Consider the following 25,616-nt stretch of genomic DNA (forward strand, 5'->3'; position numbering starts at 1 on the left):
CACTGCAGTGCACAAGATGGCCCCATGGAGAATTACCCCACCGAGTGTCAACAGTGGCAAGGCTACGAGGTTCATGGCCACCTGGCCCAGATAAAAGTTCTTTCTTTGTTCACTTGTTTGTTTGGAACCCAGAACTTTGAACATGATACAGAAGTGGTCTGCCACTGAGCTGTACCCCCACCTCTAAATGAAAGTTCACAAGGGCTGTCTGTCCTGCTCAGTACTTTATCCCCAGCACCTAGCTTTGAGTCTGTAAAGAAGCTTTTAGCTCATGTCCATTGAATGCATAAAAGTCAAGCCTTCCCTATTTCCTGTGAATTTGTCTAAGTCATTGTTTAAGCACCACCAGGCATACTTAGCAGACTTCCCTCCACATTACAGCAGTGGCCCTACTAATGAACTGGAGGTTTTATGATCAGAAAGGGTAGCTTTTAGAGGCATTATATTTCTTGTCTGTCTCAGCTCGCTACCTCATCTGGCTCAACATTGACTATCTATGTGCATAGGTATACATCTTCTCTTGAGAAAAAATGAAATGTGTGTATGCTTTTTTTTTAGGCTTATACTTAGTATCGTGGTGTATTGTGATGATCTATGTTAAATTTTGGTCTTAACAACAGTGACCTTTAGATTTATTTTCAAAGATATACAGCAATGAATGTATGTAGTAGTGAAACAGGAGAAGGAAATTTCTAAAATAACAAGCATTTTTTAAATAGTTTGCTCATCCTTTAGTTTATCTGAAGAGTGCTTGTCCTTTTGAGGAAAGAGTTCTGGGTAGTTCTAGGATCTCCTTCCCCAACAGAGCTAGCTTCCCCAACAGAGGTGCATCAAAGGATGCAGGCTGAGCTCAGGTACCTTCCAGCCCTATTTGTAACAAAGCTGCTTCCTGAATCAAGGAGCTTATACAGTACACTATGCCAGTGTCAACAGGTTCCTGTTGTCCCTAGCCAATATCTGGAATACTTTATTTAGGTGAGGTGTAATCGCTTCTCAGCCTTGTGGCAAAGATCAAGCATAGTATATGTCAGCTGTGTAGTCCAACAGTGCTTGGTTCAAACCCACCTCCATGGAGAGACGAGCTGAAGTATGTGCACTCAACTTCCTTGGTCATCTCGCCACAGGGAACCCGTCGTGGCACCTGTGCACTATGACTTCCTTGCTTGCCTCTAGCCTGCCAGGCACACTGTGGGAGCAGTCCAGCAGGTCAGGCTATTTATTATATTTAAGTTACCCCTCTAACATGAATTATTTAGTTGAAACCATCTCAGAGCTTAGAAAGAAGGCTAAATACACGAGAAGTGGTTTTGTTAGAAATGGGAGTGAAGGAACACTGGGGCTCAGCCTGCATCCTCTGATGCACTAACACAGATCCACTGTGCCAGCTGTGTTGGGGAGGGGAGTATATAGAGGGGGTCAGAATGTACATGCATATGTCATACCCTCTTGTCCATGCTACTGTAGACTTTAAAAAACAGAATCAAGTTTCAGTTTATACCAAGAGAAACAATGTAGGAGAAAGACTTGTGACTGTTTTTAGGATGTTTTTAAGGATGCTGCTCATTAAATACACAGTAAACGCTTTATGAGGACTCTTGAGAGTAATTTGCTTCTGATCCAGGCCTCAAGATTAATGATTTTCCTGGTTACTGTGTTGTTGTTGCTGTTGTTTTTTAAACTTGGGACAATGAGTTTGTGTCATTAAGAATTGCTTATTTGAATGCCCAGAGCGAAATCAGCTGCCCACCCATGCACAGCAGTGCATCAGAGGCTCATAAGAGCATCATCATGTATCCCTAGGATACTCTTGTCCTTATTTTCCCCTCCTCTTTTTATCTACCTCAAGTTAATCACCATTGTTTGCATATCCTTGTAAACATGCAGGTGTGTTTTTAGAGAAACATATCTAGGGTCTCAAGCAACTGCATGTCCTACCACGGTACATCCAGCCAGTTTCACCGGCTTCTTTTCTTCCTCTCCAGATCGAGACACTACCAGATGGGCTGTTTCAGTGCAAGAAGCTGCAGTGTTTGCTTTTGGGGAGAAACAGCCTGACTGAACTGTCCCCTCACGTGGGTGAGCTGTCGAACCTCACTTATCTGGAGCTCACTGGGAATTACTTGGAAACATTGCCTCCAGAGCTGGAAGGGTGTCAGGCTCTGAAACGCAGCTGTCTGATTGTGGAGGACAATTTGCTCAGCACACTTCCTCTCCCTGTGACTGAACGTTTGCAGACATGCTTAGATAAATGTTGACCTAAAGATCAGGGACCCACATCTCAAGAGCATTTTTGAAATTATGTTCCACAGCTTTAAAGGAGAAGTGATTTTTAAGTTATAAAACTCAATAAAGGGTGATGATTATGATCCACCAAATATCTTACTAAAGCAACTCAGTGTCTGTCCTGAAGTTAAACAGGTAAAAGTATTAACACTGAACTGGAATCTTGTAAGTGATCTTTAATTTATTGAGATATTATAAGCAGTATACATTGAGGATGAATTGGGAGGCATGAAATTATTAAATCTTTACTTGTAGTTTTACCCTTGAAGATTATAAGGTTTTTTTGCTTTCTTTCCAGAACCTATTACTTATTTCCACATTTGCTTTTACTGACTTCCTGCTTTGATGATCATCACAGAGATCACAATTCATCAATATAAATTTCCTTGATGTATGCTCACTACTGTCTATGATTTATGTTCTTACATGTTTTTAGATAGGGTGTATTGTGGTTGGCAAAATTCCTTTTGGCTCAATTTTTGCTTCGTTTTCCAGCTTGAGTTTTCCTTAATCTGCTTTGTTTTGAACAGCCATGAGGAGCCCTGAGAAAACGGCCTGACTTTGGCCTTTGCCTGGACAGGGTCATTAAGATTTGTCATCTTTGGAGAATTCTAAAAATCAATATATTCTCAAAAATTTTTCTTGTCTATTATTGTCAAAGCTTTTTTTATTTGTTAAGAATTTTTTTATAAAATATAAAATATAAATATTTTCTACTGTGTGATCCTGGATTTTACATCTGTGAAAATAATTTTTGTAAGGTACAGAGACCATACACATTTCTTCAAGAACTCACGATACTTGCTTTGGTCTGTTTATGATTCTCTGTCTGTCATGTTTGTGTGCATTCTGCACCAAAATGATTTTTGTACTCTGAAATTAATTACTTTTAGATAATGAAAGGCTTGTGTTTCATGCTGTAAAATATTTGGGGGTTTCCTTGTGAGAAGATGTCTACATTGTCTCTCTTTTCCCCCTGCTGCTATGTAATTGTATGGATACAATGTTTCTGTTTGAAGGGGGGTTGGACAGGACCTCACTAAGCAGTTCACACTGGCTTTGAACTCTGTGTATTCAGGCTGGCATGAACACATGGGATCCTTCTGCTTCAGCCTCCCAATTCTGAGATTTCACACACAAACACCAAGCTTACAATTCTTAATTACTTACAAAACCTGTGATGGAGAAAAGAGGGACAGATTTGGATTTTAGAATTGATTTTACAATACTTTGTAGAAATTCATTGTTAAAGCAAAATGCTTTTTTCCCTCCATCTGTATGATCTCTGGGTGTCTATCCAGTATCTAAAATGAGCTTTCAGAGCTCTCATAGAAATGAATCCATTGAATGGAAATTGATCTCATGCTTTTAACTCTCCTGGAAAACATTTTGCTCCTCTTCATAAAGACCTTTGCGGTTGGCCTTTTATTATCATGCACATTATTAAATGAATAAAACTGACACACTTTTGGGAAATGTGCATTTTCAATGTGTTTCTCTAATGGGTCTAGGCCTTACGATACTGCCTCATTTTGAATATAACTATGAAGTAATCTATTACCTGCATCTGTATAAAACTGGAAAACCATATGGGTAAAGAGCACTGTAAACATGGAACTGTGCTGCGTGGTGTATGTTTTCTGTAGCTTTGTTCCAGCAAGTTGAAAGTAAATGTCTAGATTTGTATCGGCAAGCCTATGGCACATGTACCGCAGCAGACTGTTGCTATCACTGAGAGCTCTAAAAGGTTCGCCCTCACTGGAGAGTGTAAGAAATGTAGCTTCTCTCACCTGCCACATCTGCCTGGGCTGAAGTTCAGAGAAAAGAATTATTCACATCAAATTAAATTTGAATATTAGCCATAAAGAATTTAGACACCAGAAACTGCCTAACACATTATTGTGTATTCTGAATGGGAAATGATGGTGTAAAGATTTCCTTCTTACCAAAACTTGCCTTTACTCAGAACATTTACGTTCTCAGGGATCCAGGCATAACTGACTCTACCCAGGTTTTGTTATTCTCATTTACTGAACTGTGAGTTGGTGGTTACTTTAGTGCTTCCCAGTAGCACTGTCATGTGTACTGATTCCAGTGTTGGATAGGATTCTCTTAAGTTTTCCACATGAGTGTAAAGTGTGGAGGGATGTTTAAATGTTTTTGGCCACATAATTACACACAGTATGTATGAGAAACCCTACCCTCTTTAACAGGAAGAATTTTCAAAACAGAATTCAGATGTGCTACCGTTCACCAAACAAACTAGAACTTCTCTATGGCTAAGCACTGGTTTTGTTCAAGTGCACATAAATCTTACCACTATGGGGCCAGGGGTACAGCTCAGCGGCACACACCTGCCTGGCAAACATGAGGTTATAAGTTTGATCCCTGATACAAAAAAAGTCGGGGAGGGAATCTTTATCACCTGTGAAAATTCCCAGAGCAGTTTGGTAGGAGATTGAGTAACGAATATATAAGCTGCTTCCCACACACCACAGTGTGGTAACTGGTGCAAATTGTGTTGTTCTTGATGCTGCAGCTTTTCAGTGTCTTTGTTATCTAGATGCCGTGTACCAGCTTGTGCAGGTTGTGACACAACACAGCCCTGATGCAGTGAACAATGACACTATTGTCTGTCGTGGGAAAGCGTGGTATTGATACCGCATTGACTACATTGTTGGAGCAGATCTTTATTTTAGAGGTGTTCACATTTATTTAAAAGAGTTGTATGTTTTTAAAAAATGACATTTGCTACATTATAATCATGCGACTTTGGTTGGCATTTGATTCCCAAGAATGTATTTTCCAAAAACTAAATGTGGGGAATTAAAAACAAAGTTTATGGCTTATGCAGGCAGTGGCATTGGTTCGTTTCATTTGCACTCATGCGCGCGCACACACGTTCCACGTATGTATACTGTAACATTAGTTTGCTATATTTAGCATTTTTTCCGAAGTTGCAAGAGGTTATGGGCTAATATAAGGATAGCAATCTTTATAAATCCATTACTTGCAATCAGGAAGTATTCTATCACTTTATAAGAAACCAAATATTCAATCTCAGTTTGCGAACAGAAGTATTTTTGAGTATTCCTGAAAAGCTATAGTGTTCCTTCCCTCACCTACATCCGGGCACATCTGTGCAGAACAGAGGTGCCATAGTTTCATTTTTCACCTTCAGTCTTTTTTCCCCTGCATGTCACCACAGTTCAGCATCACCAACATTCGTGTTATGTGAATCAGGGTAAAGGAGATCCTAAGCAAGTTGGTGCTGCAGCAGCGCTCTGACAGATGTGCTGTGGTGTGGAACAGTAATTTATGTGTATAATCTTACCATTTGATAGTGAACATTTGTTTTTCAAGTGTTCATGACATTTTATATTCTTAATTAAAATATTTCATAATGTTGATAGTTTTGTTAAAATGATCATTCTGTGGACTTGACAATACTTCCTTGAATTTTTCAATGAAATCGTCTTTCTGCTGTTATTTTCTCTCAGCACTGTACTATCCACAAGGTATTTTGCTTTTTCTACACTCTCCTACCCCACTAAATTTAATCAGTGCTTATATAGTAACAGGATTTGTGCTAGAAGATTCTCAGTGACACCTGAATTCCTGTTCACTTGGGAGGAAGCCAGCACTATAATTATGCCTGAGTAGTTCTACTGTGTCCATCCCTTTAGTATTTTGAACTGATCCTATGATCCTTCATCTCTACCAAAACGCAAGAATACAGCTGTAGGTTCAGTTTGTTCTCATTAATTGTACATTGCATTAGCATCTGTCTCTTCCTGGGAACAAGAGAAAGATTGGTGGGAGGGGAAAGGAGTTATTTTGCATCCTGCTTTACATTCTGAATATATTATATATGTGAAATACTATAAAACAGTAATGTTGCAAAATGCCCTGGACAGCATTAGTTCTTATCTTCAGCTGGAAGCTAAATGCAGAAGCAGTTAAAAAGCTTCAATCTTAGCTGGGTGTGGTGGTACAACACCTGTTAATTCCAGAACTTGGGAGGTTGCGGCAGGAGACTCATGGCAAGTTCAAGCCCAGCCCAGGCTACATAGTGAATTCACAACCAACCTGAACTACATGGTGAGACCCTGTCTTAAAGAGAGAGAAAAGAAAATGCTTTGATCATATTTAATTGGCCTCTTCTTGATTCTAGTTCATTGTTTCTGTATCAGGTGATATCTCTCTCCTGAGGTACTTTTGGTAATGGACTATTTTTTTTCAATTTTGTTATATGAACAATTAGCACTAAAGCATTAACACAAACGTATGAGCCAAAGTACTTAGCTGAGATGGCCTCCAATTGAACTTTATTTCATATTTAAAATTTTGCATTTGACTGATACTACTGCAGAGAAAATAATTATGAATGCCATCTGCATGTTTACATTATCTCTAACAGAGATGGTGCAATTGTAAAAATACAAAGGGGTACAGAGTTACAATGGATGTGTTTGTGCACATGTATATTGTGTAGCAGCGTAAATATTAACTGTACAAGATTTTTTTAATTCTTGAAACATTTTGCTCTTAAACGGGCCAGACTTGAGTAGGCATTTTCTTTTCTTCACAAGAAAGGGTAGGGTTTATTATTTTATGTTTGTCACATATTTGTTCAATAGGTTTTGGTTCTGGTAATAAATTATTAGAAAAATGTAAGATTTTGTTCAATATTTTTGGCCCTCAGGTTTCAACTTCTGCTGAATCCCTCAGGTTCGGTAGATTTTGGTAAATTTTACAGTTTTTAAAGTATCTGTGCAAAAATAAAGGTTCAATTTTTATAATAATGGCAAATAAAAGCAGATGAAATTCTGGAAGATATTGGCTGTACTCATTTTACCAGGGCTGAGGTTCACACGGTGACTGCTTCCCTCTTTTCATGACCCCCGACAGCTGTGCCATTATTTTCCTGGTGAGAGAGTTCAGATTTACACTGAATCTCATGACAGTATGAGTTTTCAAAATACGCTCAGTGGCCACAAAGTAGGGAGCACCTGACCAAGAGGAACTTGGGTCCTAGAATATGGGGGAGGGGGCAGGCTGTCACTTTTGTGCTGGTCTCTTTCTTTTTTTTTTTTTTTTTATTTAAGAGGAAAAAGAGAAAAACACAAAACAAACCAAAGCGGCGTAAGGGTACACGCAATACAGAACTACAAAACAAAACAAAACAAAACAAAACAAAAAAACATAACAGTAAGAAATCACCTGCTAGTAGATTACACACTATCTTCTTGAAAATAGTTCCTCAAATCACAGTATCAAAGAACACAAGGTGGACATTCAAACAGGGAGACTGCAAACAGCTGTGTTCAATGTTCCAAAAACATTGATAAAGTCAGCTATTTATCACCCCCAAACACACTTGCTGTTATATCCGTTAGAGCTCCTTTTCTTTTTTTTTTTTTTTCCCTCTCTTTTTTACAACAAAATTTACACATCTTGGATTTTATTACTCCTTAGTGCTTATTACTTTCTTTGGGGGGGGGGGAAGAATACAGTCAAATATGGCAAAACAAAGCTGTCAGTCAATACCAAGGATAGACATAGCACATGGTGTAGAACAGAGTACAAGTTTATCAACAATGGTTATCAACGTTGTCCCTTGTCTATCTTATTAGATATTATAAAGTTGGACAAAACAGTAGAGAACAAGACCAATAAAACTTAGGCATTGTAAACATTACAGGACTTCCAAAGAAGACAATAGTCAAACCAGAATGGGTATCTTAGTGAATCTTACTGTCTTCAAAGTAGTTGCCTATGTCTTCAAACTTGATACTATCATATAGAATGGAACAGAGTCTAATCAGTCAAAACAAGATCGTGGGAGTACTACAGGACTTCAAAACAAGTTAATAGGAAATCGAAAAGAGTTACTATTTATATATCCTAATTTTTTTTAATTTTTTCTTTAATTAAGACAAACATAAGAAATGACTAAATAATTTTTTTTGAAACAATAAGGGGGAGATTGAGATAAAACAGGACATAACAATATAACAATAGAGGTCACAGCATGACTGTTTCAACAACCTAGTACTTCACCACCTTATAACCTGACTTAATAGTAGTTACCATAGTGTCTTTTTCCTTGAAATATTTGGATAAAACTTCATATACTTTAGCTTCAAATATTTTCATATCAAGAAGCCCAGAATAAAGCCTTTCTAATTAATGAGTGAAAACTTTATAAGGCTTCAAGGCCACCTAATGGGGAATCATGATTACCACATATTTTTATATATTTGAATCATTATTTACATTAGGGAAACTATTCGGTATTCACACATGCGAGATTGATTTATTTCACTAATGAGTATGGTCTCAAGCTGCGCCCATTTATTGATAAATATCTCAATGTGATCCTTCTTTATAGCTGAATAATACTCCATTGTATAGAAATACCACAACTTTTTTTATCCATTCCTCAGTTGATGGGCACTTGGGTTGTTTCCAAGATCTGGCGATTACAAATTGTGCTGCTATAAACATAGGAGCACATATATCACTGTGGTATGATGCTTTCAGTTCTTCTGGGAATATGCCTAGAAGTGGAATAGCTGGAATAAATGGGATTTCCAGTCCCAACTTTTTGAGAAATCTCCAGACAGATCTCCACAAAGGCTGTACCAGTCTACACTCCCACCAGCAGTGCAGGAGAGTTCCTTTTTCCCCACAGCCTCTCCAGCATTTGTTGTCGGTTTTCTTGATCCTGGCCATTCTTTCAGGAGTGAGATGGTATCTCAGTGTGGTTTTAATTTGCATTTCTCTAATGACCAATGATGATGAGCATTTTTTCATGTATTTATTTGCCATTTGCATTTCTTCATCTGAGAATTGCATATTCATCTCAGATGCCCATTTTTGGATTGGATCTTTGAATTTCAGAGGTCTGAGTTTCTTTAATTCTTTATATGTTTTAGACAAGAGGCCCTTGTCTGAGAGAGAGTTCACTAAAATCTTTTCCCAGTTTGTGGGTTTTCTTTTCACTATGCTGGAGATTTCTTTTGACATGCAGAAACTTTTTAATAAGAAGTGGTCCCAGTTAATGATTCTGGGAAGTATTTCCCGTGCGGTTTGAGTCCTGTTCATGAATTCTTTACCTACTCCTATGTCTCCAAGGTTTCTACCTATTTTGTCTTCCAATAGATTTAGTGTTTCTGTTTTAATATTCAGATCTTTGACCCATTTAGATTTTAATTTAGTACATGGTGATAGACATGGTTCTAGCTTTAGTTTTCGGCAAATGGAGAGCCAGTTTTTCCAGCACCATTTATTAAAGAGACTGTCGTTCTTCCAGTGAACCTGCTTGGCTCCTTTATCAAAAATAAGGTGGTTGAGTGTGTTCGTAGTTGTGATTGTATCTTCTAATCTATTCCACTGATCTTCAGCTCTGTTTTGATTCCAATACCATGTTGATTTTACTACTGTTGCTTTGTAGTATAACTTCAAGTCAGGGATTGTGATGCCTCCTGCTTTGTCTTTGCTGCTTAGAATTGCCTTTGCGATTCTAGGTCTCTTCTGGTTCCAGATGAAATTTAGGAGTGATTTCTCTAGATCTATAAGGTATGTTGATGGTATTTATATTGGGATTGCATTGAATCTGTATAACAGTTTTGGGAGAATGGCCATTTTCACAATGTTTGTTCTTCCTATCCATGAGCAAGGGATGTCTTTCCATTTTCTGAGATCATCTTCAATTTCCTTTTTCAGTGTATTATAATTTTCACTGTATAAGTCTTTCACTTCTTTCATAAGAGTAATTCCTAAATATTTCATTTTTTTGCTTGCTAATGTGAATAGTCCAGTTTCTCTTATTTCCCTCTCTGTAATTTTGTTGTTCGTGTATAGGAATGCTATTGATTTCTGTGTATTGATTTTGTATCCAGCCACATTACTGAATTTATTTATTGTATCTAAGAGTATTTCAATGGAGTTTAGGGGGTCTTCTATGTAGAGTATCATGTCATCTGCAAACAATGATAATTTAACTTCTTCTTTTCCTATCTTTACCCCTTTTATTTCTCTTTCTTGCCTAATTGCTCTGGCTAGTACTTCCAGTACTATATTAAATAGGAGTGGTGATAAAGGACATCCTTGTCTTGTACCCGATTTTAAAGTAAAGGCTTTCAATTTTTGGCCATTTAGTATGATGCTGGCTGTTGGTTTGTCATAAATGGCCTTTATTATATTGAGGTAAAGACCATTTATTCCAATTTTCTGTAAAGTTCTTATCATGAATAAGTGTTGGACCTTATCGAAGGCTTTTTCTGCATCTATAGAGATGATCATGTGATTCTTATTTTTGGCTTTATTGATATGGTGGATTACATTTATTGATTTGCGTATGTTGAACCATCCTTGCATTCCTGGGATGAATCCCACTTGGTCATGGTGTATAATCTTCTTGATGATTTGCTGGATCCTATTTGCCAATATTTTATTGAGGATTTTTGCATCTGTGTTCATTAGGGAGATCGGTCTATAGTTCTCTTTTATAGTTGGGTCTTTCTCAGGTTTTGGTACTAGAGTAATATTTGCTTCCAGGAATGACTTAGGAAGGATTGCTTCCCTTTCAATTTCATTGAATAGTTTGAGGAGTGTCGGCATTAGGTCTTCTTTATATTTCTTGTAGAATTCTGCAGTGAATCCATCTGGGCCTGGGCTCTTCTTGGTGGGCAAGGACCCAATTACATTCTCAATTTTATTAGCAGAGGTTGGGTTATTCAACAGTTTTATATCCTCTTGATCTAGCTTTGGTACTTCATATGCTTCTAAGAATCTGTCTATTTCTTCTGTGTTATCAAACTTTTGAGAGTAGAGGTTTTCGAAATAGGTGTTGATGATCCTCTGTATTTCTATTGGGTCTGTAGTGATTTCTCCTTTTTCATTTCTTATTGCATGAATTTGAGCTTTTTCTTTCCTTTTTTTAATAAGGTTGGCTAGGAGCTTACCGATTTTATTTATTCTTTCAAAGAACCAACTCTTTGATTCGTTGATTCTTTGGATTGTTTTCTTAGTCTCTATTGCATTGATTTCTGCTCTGATTTTTATAATTTCCTCTCTTCTTTTGGCTTTGGGCTTGACTTGCTCTTCTTTTTCTAGCTGTTTGAGGTGTAGCATCAAGTTATTTATTTGTATTCGTTCTGTTTTCCTGATGTGGGATCTCAGTGCAATAAATTTTCCTCTCAGAACGGCTTTCATTGCATCCCACAGATTCCGGTAAGTTGTATCTGCATTTTCATTTTCTTTTAGGTATTGTTTAATTTCTTCTTTAATTTCTTCTGTGACCCACTGATTACTCAAGAGTGTGTTATTTAGTTTCCATGTGTTTGCGGAATTTTTGCAGTATCCTTTGTCATTAATTTCTAATTTCAGAGCGCTATGATCCGATAATATGCAAGGGATGATTTCAACTCTTTTGCATTTGCTTAAATATGTTCTGTGAGCTAATATATGGTCTATTTTAGAAAATGATCCATCTATGTACTGCTGAGAAGAATGTGTATTCTGATGTTGTTGGGTGGAACATTCTGTATATGTCTATCAAACCCATTTGTTCACAGGTGTGATTCAGTTCTGTTATTTCTTTGCTCATTTTCTGTCTGGTTGATCTGTCCCTTGGTGTCAGTGGTGTATTAAGGTCTCCTGTTACAATTGTGTTACTGATAATTTGAGTTTTCATTTCTGTTAATAATTGTTTTATATAACTGGGTGCTCTGGAGTTTGGTGCGTATATATTTAAGATCGTTATCTCTTCCTCTTGGAGTTTTCCCCTTACGAGTATGTAGTGACCTTCTTTGTCCTTTATGGTCATTGTTGGTTTAAAGTTCACGTTGTCTGCAAACAGAATGGCTACTCCTGCCTTTTTTTGGATTCCTGCTGCATGAAGAATTGTTTTCCATCCTTTGACTTTCAGTCTGTGAGTATCTTTCTGGGTTAGATGGGTTTCCTGTAAACAGCATATGGTTGGATTTTGTTTCTTGATCCATTCTGCTAGTCTGTTTCTTTTGATTGGTGCATTGAGACCATTTACATTAATGGTTATTACTGTTAAATGCTGGTTAATTGTAGGAATGTTATCTCTCTGCTGTTGCATCTTTATCTTTCTGTTCTGTTTAATTATTTGCTTTGCTTAGTGCTTTTTTCCTTTGTGTATCTAAACTGTCTTTCAATATTTTTTGCAGGGTTGGTTTGGTGTTCATGAAGTTCTTCAGCTGTTCTTTGTCATGGAAGTATCGTATTGCACCATCTATTTTGAATGATAGTTTTGCAGGATATATCAGTCTTGGTTGGAAATCATTTTGCTTTAGGATCTGGAATACTTCACTCCATGCTCTTCTTGACTTTATTGTTTGTGCTGAGAAGTCTGCTGTGATTCTGATAGGTTTTCCTTTATAAGTAATTTGTCTTTTCTCTCTGACAGCTTTTAATAATCTATTCTTGTGTTGGATTTCTGGGATGGTGATTATTATATGTCTGGGTGTAGTTTTATTTTGGTTATGACTGTTTGGAGTTCTATATGCTTCACTGATCCTGATGTCAGTTTCTGATCTCATGCTTGGGAAATTTTCAGCTATTACTTCTCTAAATATCCTCCTGACATCCTTCATGTTGTCTCCCTCTCTTTCATTAATCCCTATCATTCTTATGTTATTCTTCTTTGCATCGTCTTGCAGTTGTTGAATTGTTGTTTCCTGGTTCCTTGTTATTTTCAAAAGATCTTTCCTTTCCTGTTCACTAGCTGCAATCCTGTCTTCAAGGTCTGAAATTCTATCTTCACTTTCATTAAGGCGGTTTTTACAACTTTCAGTGGAGTTTTTTATTTCCTGTATATCTCTGTGCATCTGCATTATGCATTCTGTTTGTTTCTTATATTGCTCGTCTAGGGATTCTATCTTTTTGTTTAGTTCCTCCAATTTTTTATCTGTGTTTTCTTTAGATATATTTAGAATCTCTTTCATTTCTTTTATCATTTCTTCTTTTATCTGGGAGACTATTTCGAGTTTGAATTTCTTTAAAGCTTCCTGGAGTTGCTTGTCAATTTCAGTGGCTATTGTGTCCAATATATGAGGTGGATGGGATATATTTTCTTCTATATACATCGCTCCTAGGGTTTCTTGAGATGGGCTGGAGGCTTGAGGTTGTAATTTGGTCTTTCATTTTGTCATTTTCCTATATTTCTGTGTTTCAAGTGTTATTTGAAAGCTTCCTCAGGATCTGTTGAAAATCCCCTTCTATGTTTGGAGCTACTGAGACTCTGGCGCCACGCTACCCCAAGCCATTAGTCCTACAGAACCAGTGGCCCTCCTCTGCCTGCTCAGAACTCCGCAGTTCCAGACAAGCTGGGCCTCAGGGACACTGTGCGCCCACCTGCCCCTTGGAAGCTCCACAGTTCTTCAATTGCAGCCGGGTTAGGGTACTCACCACAGGCCGCAGTGCTTCAGGAACCTGTGGACCCTCCCTGGTTGCAGAGATACCCACAGTCCCCCAGACACATGGAGAGGCCGATGCAGGCACCCCAAATCTGCCCAGCTCCTCCTCTGCAGACCAATGGCCAGGCGCGGCAGCTAAACAGGCTGGGCTAGGCTGGTAGTGTGGGCCAGCCCACCTATCGGGAGCTCAGCAGGTCTCCAAATGAAGCCGGGAATGGGGAGGCTGATGTGGAAGCCTCAAACCCACCTCTCTCCTTCACTGCACCTGGAAGCCTGAGGGAACTCCAGCAGTCTGGGCGCAGATATCCAGAGTCGCTGGTCTCTTTCCAACAATGTCTGTCCTTGGAATATTTTTCAGGAACAAATACTCAGAAACCAACTTTCTCTTATTGTCACCTGTTCCTCTGTTTAGTATTAACACTAACACTGGGCAGTGGACCAGATACATAAAACCAAAGTAACTGCAAGACAGGCCCTGCTGAAGATAGTCAAGGGAGAAGAAAGTTACTTACTGGGTAAAATATGCATATAACAGTGTGATGTTTTGGATCGAAAATTTCTCAGTCTCACTTGAGTACACACACATCAGGCCCGCATTAGAAAGTTGTTAGGGTTTAGATCTAGAATGTTCCCCAAAACTATCTTGTTCAGCAGTGGGGCTTATGGGAGAGATTGGACCGTGATGCTGTGACACTCACCATTGAGTCAGTTCACTGATGCGTCCTCAGCAGGAAGGACCCGACTGGCGGGTGGTCTCCCGGGAACCTCTCCAGGTTACAGTTCCCTCCCCTTCTGTTTCCTGACAGCCTAGAAGTGAGCAGTTTTCCTCAGCCACTCCCTTCACCATGGGTGTATGTGACTTGCAGCCAGCCATGGACTAAACCCTGAGCCCTGAGCCAAATGTAAGCTCTCCCACTAAAGTGTAGGTTTCAGCTACGGTGTCCGCACAGCAAATGACGAATACAACAGCTGCTACCCAGCATTTTCCTGGCTACATTGTTCCCAAGACAATGCTCTCGTTGGCCTTAGCCATGCTTGCCGGGAGACTTAAGCAGCCTTTGGGGGAGTGCTAGGAGCTCTGAGAGGAAGTCCTGAGCTAATAGTCCCCACAAACAGCGTTGCTATGGTTTCATGTGCATCAGCATTCACTTTCATCTCTCAAAATGACTTCAAAAATGGTCATAAAGAGCTTGACCTTGGCAGGGAGGCTGGGTGGACACTGTTGGGAGGGTGCCCTTCTGTGGAGCTGCATATTTTGCCCTGCTTTCTGCTTCCTCCTCAATGCACAGCTCCCACCTCATGTTCTCACCCTTCATCTCTGAGGTCTAGAAAAAGCAGTTTACCCAAAGGTTGCAATGTTGGATCTTTAACTCAAGACCCATGTTTCCATAATGGTGAGTAGCACAGGCCAAAGATCCAAGAAAAAAGTCATTTAAAAAGTGTACAGTCTTGACGTTCCTTTACCATTTTAAGTCATCTTCCTCAGGTAAAGCTTTTCTGACTGCTAGTTGCCAGTGATTCATTACAGCAGCTGCCTGTTACTGAGATTTTCAGAGTATGTCAGTAGTACCTTAAAATATGTGTGCCTTTTTCTATGCATTCCTGTTGTTCCTGTAGGGCTCAGCCCTCAGCATTTTTTGCTCTCTACCTCCCTCTGCTGCTGAGTGGAGAGTAAGCCCAGGAGAAGCTGGGGCACCCACCAAGTATGCAGCCCGTTCTTTCATTTGGGAAAACAACTTTTATGTTTACCCGGCCTACACAGTCATTCTGTTAGTTCTGTTACCACCAGAGCTCCTGGCCAGCCCTGTTCCCTTACTGTTCACTTCTTAATCCACTTGGTTCGGCTCATGTCCCACATGCAGCTCCATCCTGTAATTTCTCTTAACACAGATTGTCAATTACTTATTGCCAAGTACAGTGGCATCTCAGTCTTAGCCTCCACAGTCAGAGGAAAGATGCTTTCTGATGGTTTATCATCCATTCTTTGGGTCAACATTGCCACCCTGGAGGGCCTCCCCTCAACGTGGGAGAAGCCTACATAGTTGCAGGGCAGCCCTGTTACTAGAGAATTTGCCTCAGAGCTGAGCTTCTCTTCCCTGATAGCGTCTTTAAACTACAGTGTCCCCACTTGCTGCTCTGATGTTTAGGTTTGCTTTCCCTCACCTTTATGAAATGCAGCTCCCTGACACCGCCCCCCCCCCAGGTAAAGTTTAACATTAGTCTCAGTGACTGTCTCAAATTAGATGCCCAGAGAAAATCCTATGCAGTGCCTGGCATGAAAAATCAAAATATGATGTGGAATCCCTGGGTGGATAAGAATTGGGCAGACCTTTAGAGAACATGCTTTGAATATTCCACATAAATTTGGTAAAGATAGGTGACCTCGTTTTGATTGTTTTTGATACTGGGATTGAGCCCAAGGCCTTTAGCCAGAGCTCTGTCCCCAATTATTTTATTGTTTTATTGTGCCAAAGTCTTCCTAAGTTACTAAGTTGGGCAGGCTGTGCTTGAACTTGTGATCCTCCTGCATCAGCTTCCTGGTATGCTGAGACAACAGGTATGTGGCATCACAGTTTGGGAACTAGTTTTCCATTAGTAAAATCCATGGATCTTTATGTTAACTGTCTTGTAATCACTTCTTTAAAAATTAAATTCTAACAAGGGTAGAATTCAAACATGATTGGCAGAAAGGCAAGTGGAGATGGGAGCTGTAGGGACAGTTCCCACATGTCATAGCATTTCTGTCAAACACCGCCAACCAACATCTCCTGGGCCTCCTGAGCAAAGCTGCCTGCTGCTGGGTGGCTCTGCTTTCTTTTTCCAAGCAACTTACCTCACCCTACCCTCTTTTTTGGTCCCCATCCTTTGCCCCGCCCCCCATCAGAGATCAGTCTCTCTCTCTCTCTCTCTCTCTCTCCCTCTCTCCCCCTTCTCTTCTCTCTTCTCTCTCTCTCCCTCTCTCTCTCTCCCTTTCTCTCTCCTTCCCTCTCTCCACCTCTTTCCTACCTCAGTGTCATTTCCAATAATATCAAATACCTCACCTATTATCTTTGGTTTATCAACAAAATTGTCTTCTACCAAGATTCTTCCCATCTAGGAAGTAGTTTGTTGCCAGTTTCACATTCAAAATAGATTAATATGCTGAATAGAAGGCCTACTTCCACTTCTTAGGCCGGTGACCTGTGTTGCCTGAGCTGCTGACCCCGTATTTCCAATTATTCAAGTAACGTTTGACACTTTTTCAGTTAATATGCACAGGAAACTATCTAAATGTAATAACCCTTAATTCAACTCATCCAGGAATGTGAGTGCCTTGATCCTGCCCACGACTATTTTTTTCTCTACATGCATCAGTGAATGACCACTGCAGATGAAGAAACTGTTCCTCTCCATGAAATGCTCGACATGGTTAAGGACTAATAAGGGAAAGGTTTCCTTCCTGGAGTTCCCAAACTGCACCACTAGGGGGAACCATGTGCCACCTCTGTGAAGAGAGTTTTCTACTTCACCCATCTGGGTTGGATTCAAATCTGTCTTGTTAGTCCCATGGATATGCATAAAGCACTCGATCCTTTGAAAGGAAAAAAATAACAGCTGTCACTTTTCCAGGTCAGCCCAGTGATCCTTTTCATAGTAGATGGACCCTTGCTCAGCCAGTTCTGTGACAAGGCAAAGGCCAAGTGAAGACTCGATTCAGCTCATATTTAAGAGACCTAAGGGAAATTTTGTGACCTTGCAATATCAGGGAAGAATAATGCACATCATAAACCTCTTTCACAGCTTGAAATTAGGAAGAGATAGAGATACAACCATATAGTCCATGCTCCTTAAACTTGGAAGGCAGCGCCGTAGAGGGAATTAACACGGGAGAGGAGAAGAGTAACTTTTTTTTACTCTATTGGCTTTTCATGTGTGCTGTTTCAGTCCATCGAACAACTCTCTTAAGGAAAACAGGCAAGTGAGGAAGCATGTTTTACATATATGTACCAGTGCCCCGCAATGAATGGAGTTGTTTTGTACTCCAAAGGTAATAAGACTTTTTAAAAAATAAGAGAGATACGAATCTTAAAAATTATAACCTACTGAGTGGGCTAGCACACACCTGTAATCCCAGCCCTCACAAAGCTGAGACAGGAGGCTCATTATGAGTTCAAAGCTAGCCTGGACTACATAATGAAACCTTGTCTCAAAAAAATTATATAGGTCTCACAAGGTCTCACAACTGCTCAAAAGAGGAACCATATACAACTTACAGATCTGCACAGCCTATTTCTACAGAAATTGAACTGAACACTTAGCATTAGGGTTTTGTCCTCCACCTTGGTGCCTTGAAAACTTTCAGAACTCAGTGGTGTCTTTTGTTCTGTTTTATACCTTTGCTTTCTTCCTGTTCTGTATCTGCCCTGGTTTCTGTTTTCTGAACCAATGAATTATTTTCTGTCCCTTTAATTTGTCCACCTCATCCTCTCATGTAAGCCTGGAATCATAGACCATACGACATGAGAAAGAACCATGGAGAATTTTCTGAGAAAATTTAAGTGGCTGGTTGGAGACCCCAGCCTCTTTAAAGAAAGGAGACAGTGTATAGGTCTGTATCTGGTCCTGGCAAGCACTCTTTTCACTCTGCTGGGCTAGCTCTGACAGACACAGATAACATGCATTTAACCATAGCCCGACTCGCATGTGCACCTCCTGCCTAACTCGAGGGTCAGCGCATTCCCCAACAAGCTGTATCCATATTAATGGGGATCTCAGTCTTTATAAACCCTTCATATGCTCAATGTCACTGAAGAGCACTTTGGGCTCTTCTTATTAGATAACCTCCAATGGCTACCATTACTGAGGATGCCTACAGCACCTGCCATAGACTTTAGAAATGCCACTAATGCTTACAGCTACTAAGCAGGCATGAGCCCTATCATATAAATGCAAAATAGACTCAGGCACATGAACACTCTAGCTTCTGTATTACATATCAAACTGCTGACAGAGCCAGGTTTTGAACCAGACTTTCTACCACAAACCTACTTTTTAAAACTTACCAAGGTCACGTGTCCAGCAAGTGGTGAGGTTGTGAGCACAGCCATACTGTCACCTTACCAAGTATGCTTCCCTTACAATGCATGAACTATGAATATTATGGGAAAGACTTGATACACATGTTCATGCCAACAGACACAGTTTTAAACACTTCAGTGTAAATATAATGTCATCAAATGACTACTTCTAAGCCTTATGGTTATTTTTGAACATGCACAGCTTTTATTTTAATATTCTAATCTAAATCTATAAGCATATTGCTTGCATTAGGATTGTGTGTCCCTGTTGGATTTCTGACCCTGAGGGTGATGGGGGATAAAGACCCTAACCAATTAAAAAAGAGTTGTTGAAGCTATATAAGTTTCTGACTTGCCAATGAGGCACCTAGTTTGGATTTTGTTTTTGTGTTTTTAAGAGAATAGAAGTTACGATTACCTCCCTGACAGTCCTGATTTATTATAGGAAAATGCTGGCAGACATTTTAGACTCAAAAAATGAATTCCTACCACAGTTCAGAGCTAACTTCATTCTTCTGCTGCTGATTTAAACAGCTGGAGCACGAGGAGGAGGGTGGAGAGAGACTGTCCTGATTGAATTCATGCCGTGTTCCAGATAAGAAGCTGTGTTCCTGGCCGAGATGCTGCGGTGACCCCGGCATTTCCCGCCTGGCTGTGCCGTGTCAGCCCAAGTTCTCACAACCACTGCCTTGTAGCGCTGCCTCACTTGGCATTTTCTGCTTGGATCTTCCAAATACTGGCTCTTTGAGCCATGTGGCGTTTCATCACCTGGCTTGGCTGTCTCTGAGGCTCACAGAGGAACCCGAAATGCTTCGGGGGTGCCCCTGCCCCTCCTCGGAACTTTGCTGATAAAAGAAAGATGGAATATGACACATTAGGGACCTCGCTGGCACTTCACACAGTCACATCAGATGCCTTTTGTTTTCTGCTAGAAGATGAAAGAAGTTGGCCCTTCTCCCTTCTCTTCTGGTCAGAATGTAAACCCTGGGGCTTAGCAGAGAGTATCAAGAGGATATTTTTTGTAGGGCTGGAAATGAGCCAAATGGCTTGGGCGTCATGTCAGATGGGAAGGCCTGAAATGAGCCAATGACTGGAGGAGCCCAGAGGAAAATAACAGGCTTCCAAGGCGAACTGTGACTCGGAATTTCACAGTGCTGAGGACACTGGAGGCTGTCTCAAAGAGGGAGGAAAAAGTGGGGCTCTGGGCTTCAGCAGCACCACCACCACCCAAGGATCCTGCCATTTGAAGCGTGACTGACCTGGTGTCGGTGTGCTCGGGTCCCGGCCTCAGCCTAGAGATGTTCCCTAGGTGCCTTCTGACTCCAGTGTTCTGATGTATATAAAGTGCTGCATGAGTGGGAAGCTTTGATCAGTGTTAATAGTGAGTAATTTTCTTAAGAGCTAGAACATGTCATGCATTTCTTTTTTCAGCTTTTGAAATGATTCATTTTTCTGACACACAAAATTTTCACTGAAGAACCTGAAGCACATAGGGATTGAAGAAATATAGTCATCCTAAAACTAAAGGCTGTTTATCTGCAGAGTCTCACCATCAGGAGAGCCAAGTCCACAGTGAACAGAATCTGCTTAGCTGAGCACAGAGAGAAACACTTCCTGTAGAGCCCATACAGCATAACAGTTTCCAGAAGGAGAAATGTCCTGAGGTTGCAGGGGTCAGCAGGGACCTGTGAGGTGCTCAGTCCTCTTGGATTTTAACACCAAAGGTGGAGAGCTGAGGCTGATCCTGTTCCAGCCCAGGGTATGACCTGGGGCAGAGAGATGCCTGCAATTTGCAGTTATCAGTTCCTGTTCCGTGGGGCTCAGGGCCTGAGTGCCAGCTCAGTTAGCAGGCTCCTTCCTAGGCACCTCTCAGTGTGGGTGCCCTTAGGAGGGCCTCTGGCTAAACCTAGAATGCAGGCTACAGAGCAGGCTGTGCACCATCAGGCTCATCCACCATATGCCAGGGCATCCCAGACCAGGGTGCCACACAGGCAGCCAGGACTCAGAGCTACAGAGCCTACTGCGCCAGGAAAAAGAGAAGGCAAGACTAGGACAGAGCCCAGCTGTCTGCTGGTGGCCTGGAAGACACTCACCTCTAAGCTGCATTGGAGTCCTACTCTCACCAGTAACTCTTAGTCTATCTTTTATCTCTGAGCCTCAGTTTTCTTTTCTACAAATATAAACTTCTGCAAATATTGATTTGGCTGCTACTGCCCAAATGCTACCTCTAATATTGAGGACTTGGGGTTGGGGAAGCAGGAACAGTGGGGACAAACGGCCCCAACTTTCTAGAAACAAACCTTACAAATTTAGGAGTGTTCCATGCGTATGCCAAATGCTTAGCTTTTCATCTGACCCTGGTGGGTGCTCACCACATGTTAACCCTAATAGTTTTCCCTCCAAGGATGGTAGGAAGTCTTTGAAAGCAAGCCCTTTGCACTTTGGTCTGTCTGTATGTATTTCTTTCTGCCTACGAGGTTCCTCCTCACTCTGCTCGTTATCTCCTGTTCACTCAGCTCTCAGTATCAATGGCCACACTGGGACTTCTGACCAGGATTGCACACACTTAGCTCCTCTGTTGTACATTCCCATGGCAACTGGCTCTATACTTTGAGGCATGTGTCACTTTGGTGATGGCTGTTTCTCTGATGTCTGTTTTCCTGAGTATTCTAAAACCTTTTGTAGAGACAAGTATCCATGTCTATCCTGAGTCCCAGTACCTAGCTTTGAGATTCTCCATAAATATCTGACCATCTGACTTGCTAACATTTGCAGGGATATTTGTTTCCAAATAAAAAATTGTACTGAGCCAGAAAAGAATCTGACCTACTGGGAGCACATGATCCATTTGTCCCTCTTTTTTCCTACCATGAAGAAGAAAACTGGCCAAGAAATAACTGAAAAATATGAGTGGCACCCACAACTCCATGGAAGCAACTGGAAGCCACATCAGGGTACAAAGTTGGTGTTTGTTCCCAGTGTTTAACAAGCACTTATCCTGCACCAAATCAGAGCTGCTGAGGACAGGGCAGCCAGGGTCCTATTCAAAGCCGTGTCCCACAGGCATACTCATGTCCATTATCATCACAGCCAGAGAGTGTGGTTTCAAGAACAACATCTCACCAGAACAACAGGCAAGAGAGAGCTGAAAAAGCTAAAATCTCAGTTCACAAGGCTGGAATAGTTTCTGTGGTGGGGAATTAACCGTGCTGACCTCTCACCATGATCTGGTATGAAAGAAGCCTTGATACCTTGCAGGAGACAACTTAGCAGCCATTTGCATGTGACTCACTGAAAATGTCAAGCTCTTGCCCTTTTGTGTCCTGTGGGATTTCACAAAGCAGCGGCATGACTCGACCCCGGTGGTTTTCCTTTGGTCAGAACCCAAATCCTCCAAGCATTTCTGGGCTTCCCATGTGCATTCCCGAAGGGCCACCATGGAACCACAAGGCCATCTTCCATGCCATCCTTTCCAACCTCCCTGCTTCACCCAGGCTGTTCTTCAGCTGGAATTCTCTTTATCCCTTAGACAAATGTCTGTTGGACCTCAGTTCATTCTTCAAGACTGTGTTCCATCTGAGTCACCTCTGACCACCTTCCCTCCCTGAAATTGAAAGGTAACTGCCTTTATACCTAACCCTTAGAACAATGCAGTGAGGATATCTGTGGATTTTCCTCTAACTATACTGATGACAGAAAGCAACTCTTGTTTATACTTTTTCCCCTTCAGCTGGTGCAGTGCCTGCACACTGTAGCTACAGAATGTGTGAAAGGCAGACAGCCTCACTAGCAAGGTGTATCTCATGTGCACAGGGGGAGTCTAGTGCCAGAAACTGTACTGATTGTAGAAACATTAAAAATATGTAGGCAAGGGAATGGAATGCGGAGAAAATAATTTACACCTTCTAATGGTACAGTGGCATAATTAGGTTAAGTGAAAAACAATTTTTTTTCAGTAGTAGGGATTGAATCCAGGGCCTTTGCACTAAGCAACATCCCTAGCTTCCTACTCTTAAAAAAATTTTTGTTTTGGAGACAGGTTCTCACTAACACACTGTGTAGCCCAGGCTGACCTTGAACTTTCCATCTTCCTGCCCCAGCTTTCCAGAGTACTAACATTATAAGCACATACTTCCCTACACAGCAAAATGAAAATCTTATACCCATCCTATAGATGAGGAAACTGACACTTTGGGAAACTTAAAAGGCTGGTAAGAAAAGAATCTGATTTAAAATCTAGATCACATTTCAAAATTTTTGTCCTTAAAGACTATGCAAAAATTCAACCAAAGCTGAAAACACCACTTTGAGTAATAGTCTTCAGATCTCCAGGAAATTCTCTCCCAGAGCACTGAATTTGATTTCACATGTCCCTGACTCTTAGTGAGCCTCAGTTTTCTCTTTCATGAAATGAGATTAGATGTACATGATGACTTAAGGCTACCTGTGTGCTTGGTGATGTTATGATTCTCTGATCTCCATGCCTGGAAATCAAAACATGAGTGCACGTGTGTTTGCCGAGAAAGACTGTTTTCAGAGGTTGCAATCAGACTCTAACCCTACAAAAGCTGCAAAACACTACCTCCAGAAGTCCATCTGATCATTCTTCCAAATGAGTATTTCAAATAGATTCGAACATTAACGTATGATTTTTCTCAGCACATGCCATGGTTCCATGCACCTGAATAGCCTAATTCAGTAACAGCAAAGTTTCCATGCACTCTCCATGCTCCATGCAATTCTGAGTTTCATCAAAGTACAGTTCAGCATTGTATTACACAATCTCTGTCAGCCCTTTCTCCTGTCCTGTCTGCCCATCACGTAGCCCTCAGTCAGATACACACGCAGTTCTCTGACTTCAGATTGAATGCCAGGGTGGAACACATCTGCAGATGTCTGGGCTCAGAGTGAACTCTGAAATGAAAAGTTTTTACCCATACCACTGAATAGCACCCTGTTGTTTGGGACTTTTTTTCATCACATCCGTGCAGTAACTCCTTTGATTTGCCTTTCATTGGGAATGATTTGCCCAATGCCATTTTTGTGAGACATTCAGAACAAATACTATCTCATTATAGTCAGCTACATAGAGTGGACCTTTTAGAGCATAAAGAAACATCTGTCCTCCATCTGTGTGCCTGAGAAAGAGGACTTTCAATGGAGTACTTTGTAGGACACTAATGTTTTTAAAGGGCAAGAAATCCATTTCCGACCAAAATCTTGAAAAAATATGTCTAACAGAATATTTTCATCTTACATATCATTTTCAAAGAGTATTTTTAAAGGCCACAATAGCAGAGTAGCTTAATGAGAACATAATCTCTACAGTCAGCCAGACCTGGGTCAAAGACAGCCTATCTCTGTGATGGTAGACCTTGTAGAGACCAAGTGCCCAAACTACAGCCCAAAACCTACTATGTATCTCAAAATGCCAACAGTGCAGTTAAACCTAAATACTGAGGTTTTAGTTTAGAAAAAAACAACTCTTATTCAACGCTGAGCTGCTGGGATAACCTGGCTCGCATGCCAACAGAGAAGGCTCTGCATGCCCGCTGTGGCACACATGCCACAGACTCGCCACCACTGGTCTGTCATGTACCAGCTGTGCTCTTGGAAAGTTGTTTAACCCTGCTAAGTTGAAGCAGTGATGATGAACCTTTCAGAGATCAGTGCCCAAACTGTAATTGAAAACCCACTTAGTGATCACTAAGTACCAACACTGCCTTAAACCTGAATATTGGGGTTTTAGTTTTTAGAAAAACAACTCATACTTTAGCATCTTTTGCCTTAAAAGAAAGCACACATAGGTTCCTCACCACTGGTTTGAAGTTTCATCAAGGATGGAAGATCAAGGGAGTACTGGTATCTGCTCCAAGAGAGTTTCATCTGTCCTCCACCTGTGTGCCGAAAGAAACAGGTACATAGCACAGCACTAAACAAACACCCACTGCTGTGCCTCTTTTGTTAGTGCTGCTGGTAATATGAGGGTAGAACGGCCTAAATCCTGGTGCAGCTGTGAGAACACAGCATTTGGAATCAGAAGTCCTGACTTTGCACTCCGCTGCTGCTACTTAGCCACGTGACCCTGGGAGAACCACCAAACGCTTCTCATTTCAGCTTCTTCATCCTTAAAATAGGGAAAGTAAAAATAGCTAACTCACATATAACAACCCCGGGGTTCAAATGAGGTGATTTATGTGAATTTACTTTGCCAGCGGCTAAGTAAACGTGCTAAGTGTACACGAATGCATTATTTTGCTATCATCAGTGCTATGGACCAAAAACTGTAATTGTGACTGTCAGAAAGTCATACAATGAAACATTAACTCCAAGGAGATGTTATTAGGAGGCTGGGCCTTAGGAGATGTTCAGCCTTAGATGACTCATGGGGAGACCCCAAGTTTAGAATTTGGCATTAGTGTTCTTATAATAAGTGACTAACAGGTCTCTCTCCCCACTCTCATTCTCTCTCTCTCTCTCTCTCTCTCTCTCTCTCTCTCTCTCTCTCTGTCTCTCTGTCTCTGTCTCCCCTGCCACACTTTCTCTTCCCTCTGCCTGTCTCTTTCTCTCTCTCTCTGGAAAAAACCCACTGGCACCTTCATCTTGTACTTTCCTGGAACTGTGAGAAACAAATGTCTGTTGTCTGAATCGCCCAGTCCATACTCTGTTCTGAAACACCATCACCATTGCTGAAGAAGATGCCCAGCTTTTTAGGCAGAAATTTTCATTTACTAAAATTTCTAACAATGTGCTCAGGTGATGATAACCAATTTCTACCTTGTCAAAGCTGCACGGAATCTCTCAATAGACTAAAACAGTAACA

General features: G+C 40.8%; 1 protein-coding gene and 1 long non-coding RNA gene across 5 annotated transcripts in view; one reads left to right on the plus strand and one right to left on the minus strand.

Annotated features, from left to right (window-relative positions):
- The window catches only part of Lrrc8b (leucine rich repeat containing 8 VRAC subunit B), a 68,916-nt gene extending 61,798 nt beyond the window's left edge, over positions 1–7,118 (plus strand). For all 4 annotated transcript variants that reach the window (XM_063253895.1, XM_063253887.1, XM_063253896.1 and 1 more), the window contains one exon: positions 1,983–7,118. In XM_063253895.1, coding sequence (XP_063109965.1) covers positions 1,983–2,255 — 273 coding nt within the window. In that variant the 3' untranslated portion in view covers positions 2,256–7,118. The remainder of the gene's footprint in view (positions 1–1,982) is intronic.
- Positions 7,119–17,608: 10,490 nt separating this feature from the next.
- LOC134477042 (uncharacterized) lies at positions 17,609–24,838 on the minus strand. Its single transcript, XR_010048948.1, has 3 exons — positions 24,610–24,838; positions 20,053–20,140; positions 17,609–19,638 (listed from the first exon to the last, which is right to left on the minus strand). It is a non-coding gene; the product is annotated as an uncharacterized LOC134477042 (long non-coding RNA).
- Positions 24,839–25,616: the final 778 nt, after the last annotated feature.

Source organism: Cavia porcellus, unplaced genomic scaffold (assembly GCF_034190915.1).
Source record: "Cavia porcellus strain 051 isolate PalLab524CR breed Dunkin Hartley unplaced genomic scaffold, mCavPor4.1 scaffold_1, whole genome shotgun sequence".
Lineage (NCBI taxonomy): Eukaryota > Metazoa > Chordata > Mammalia > Rodentia > Caviidae > Cavia > Cavia porcellus.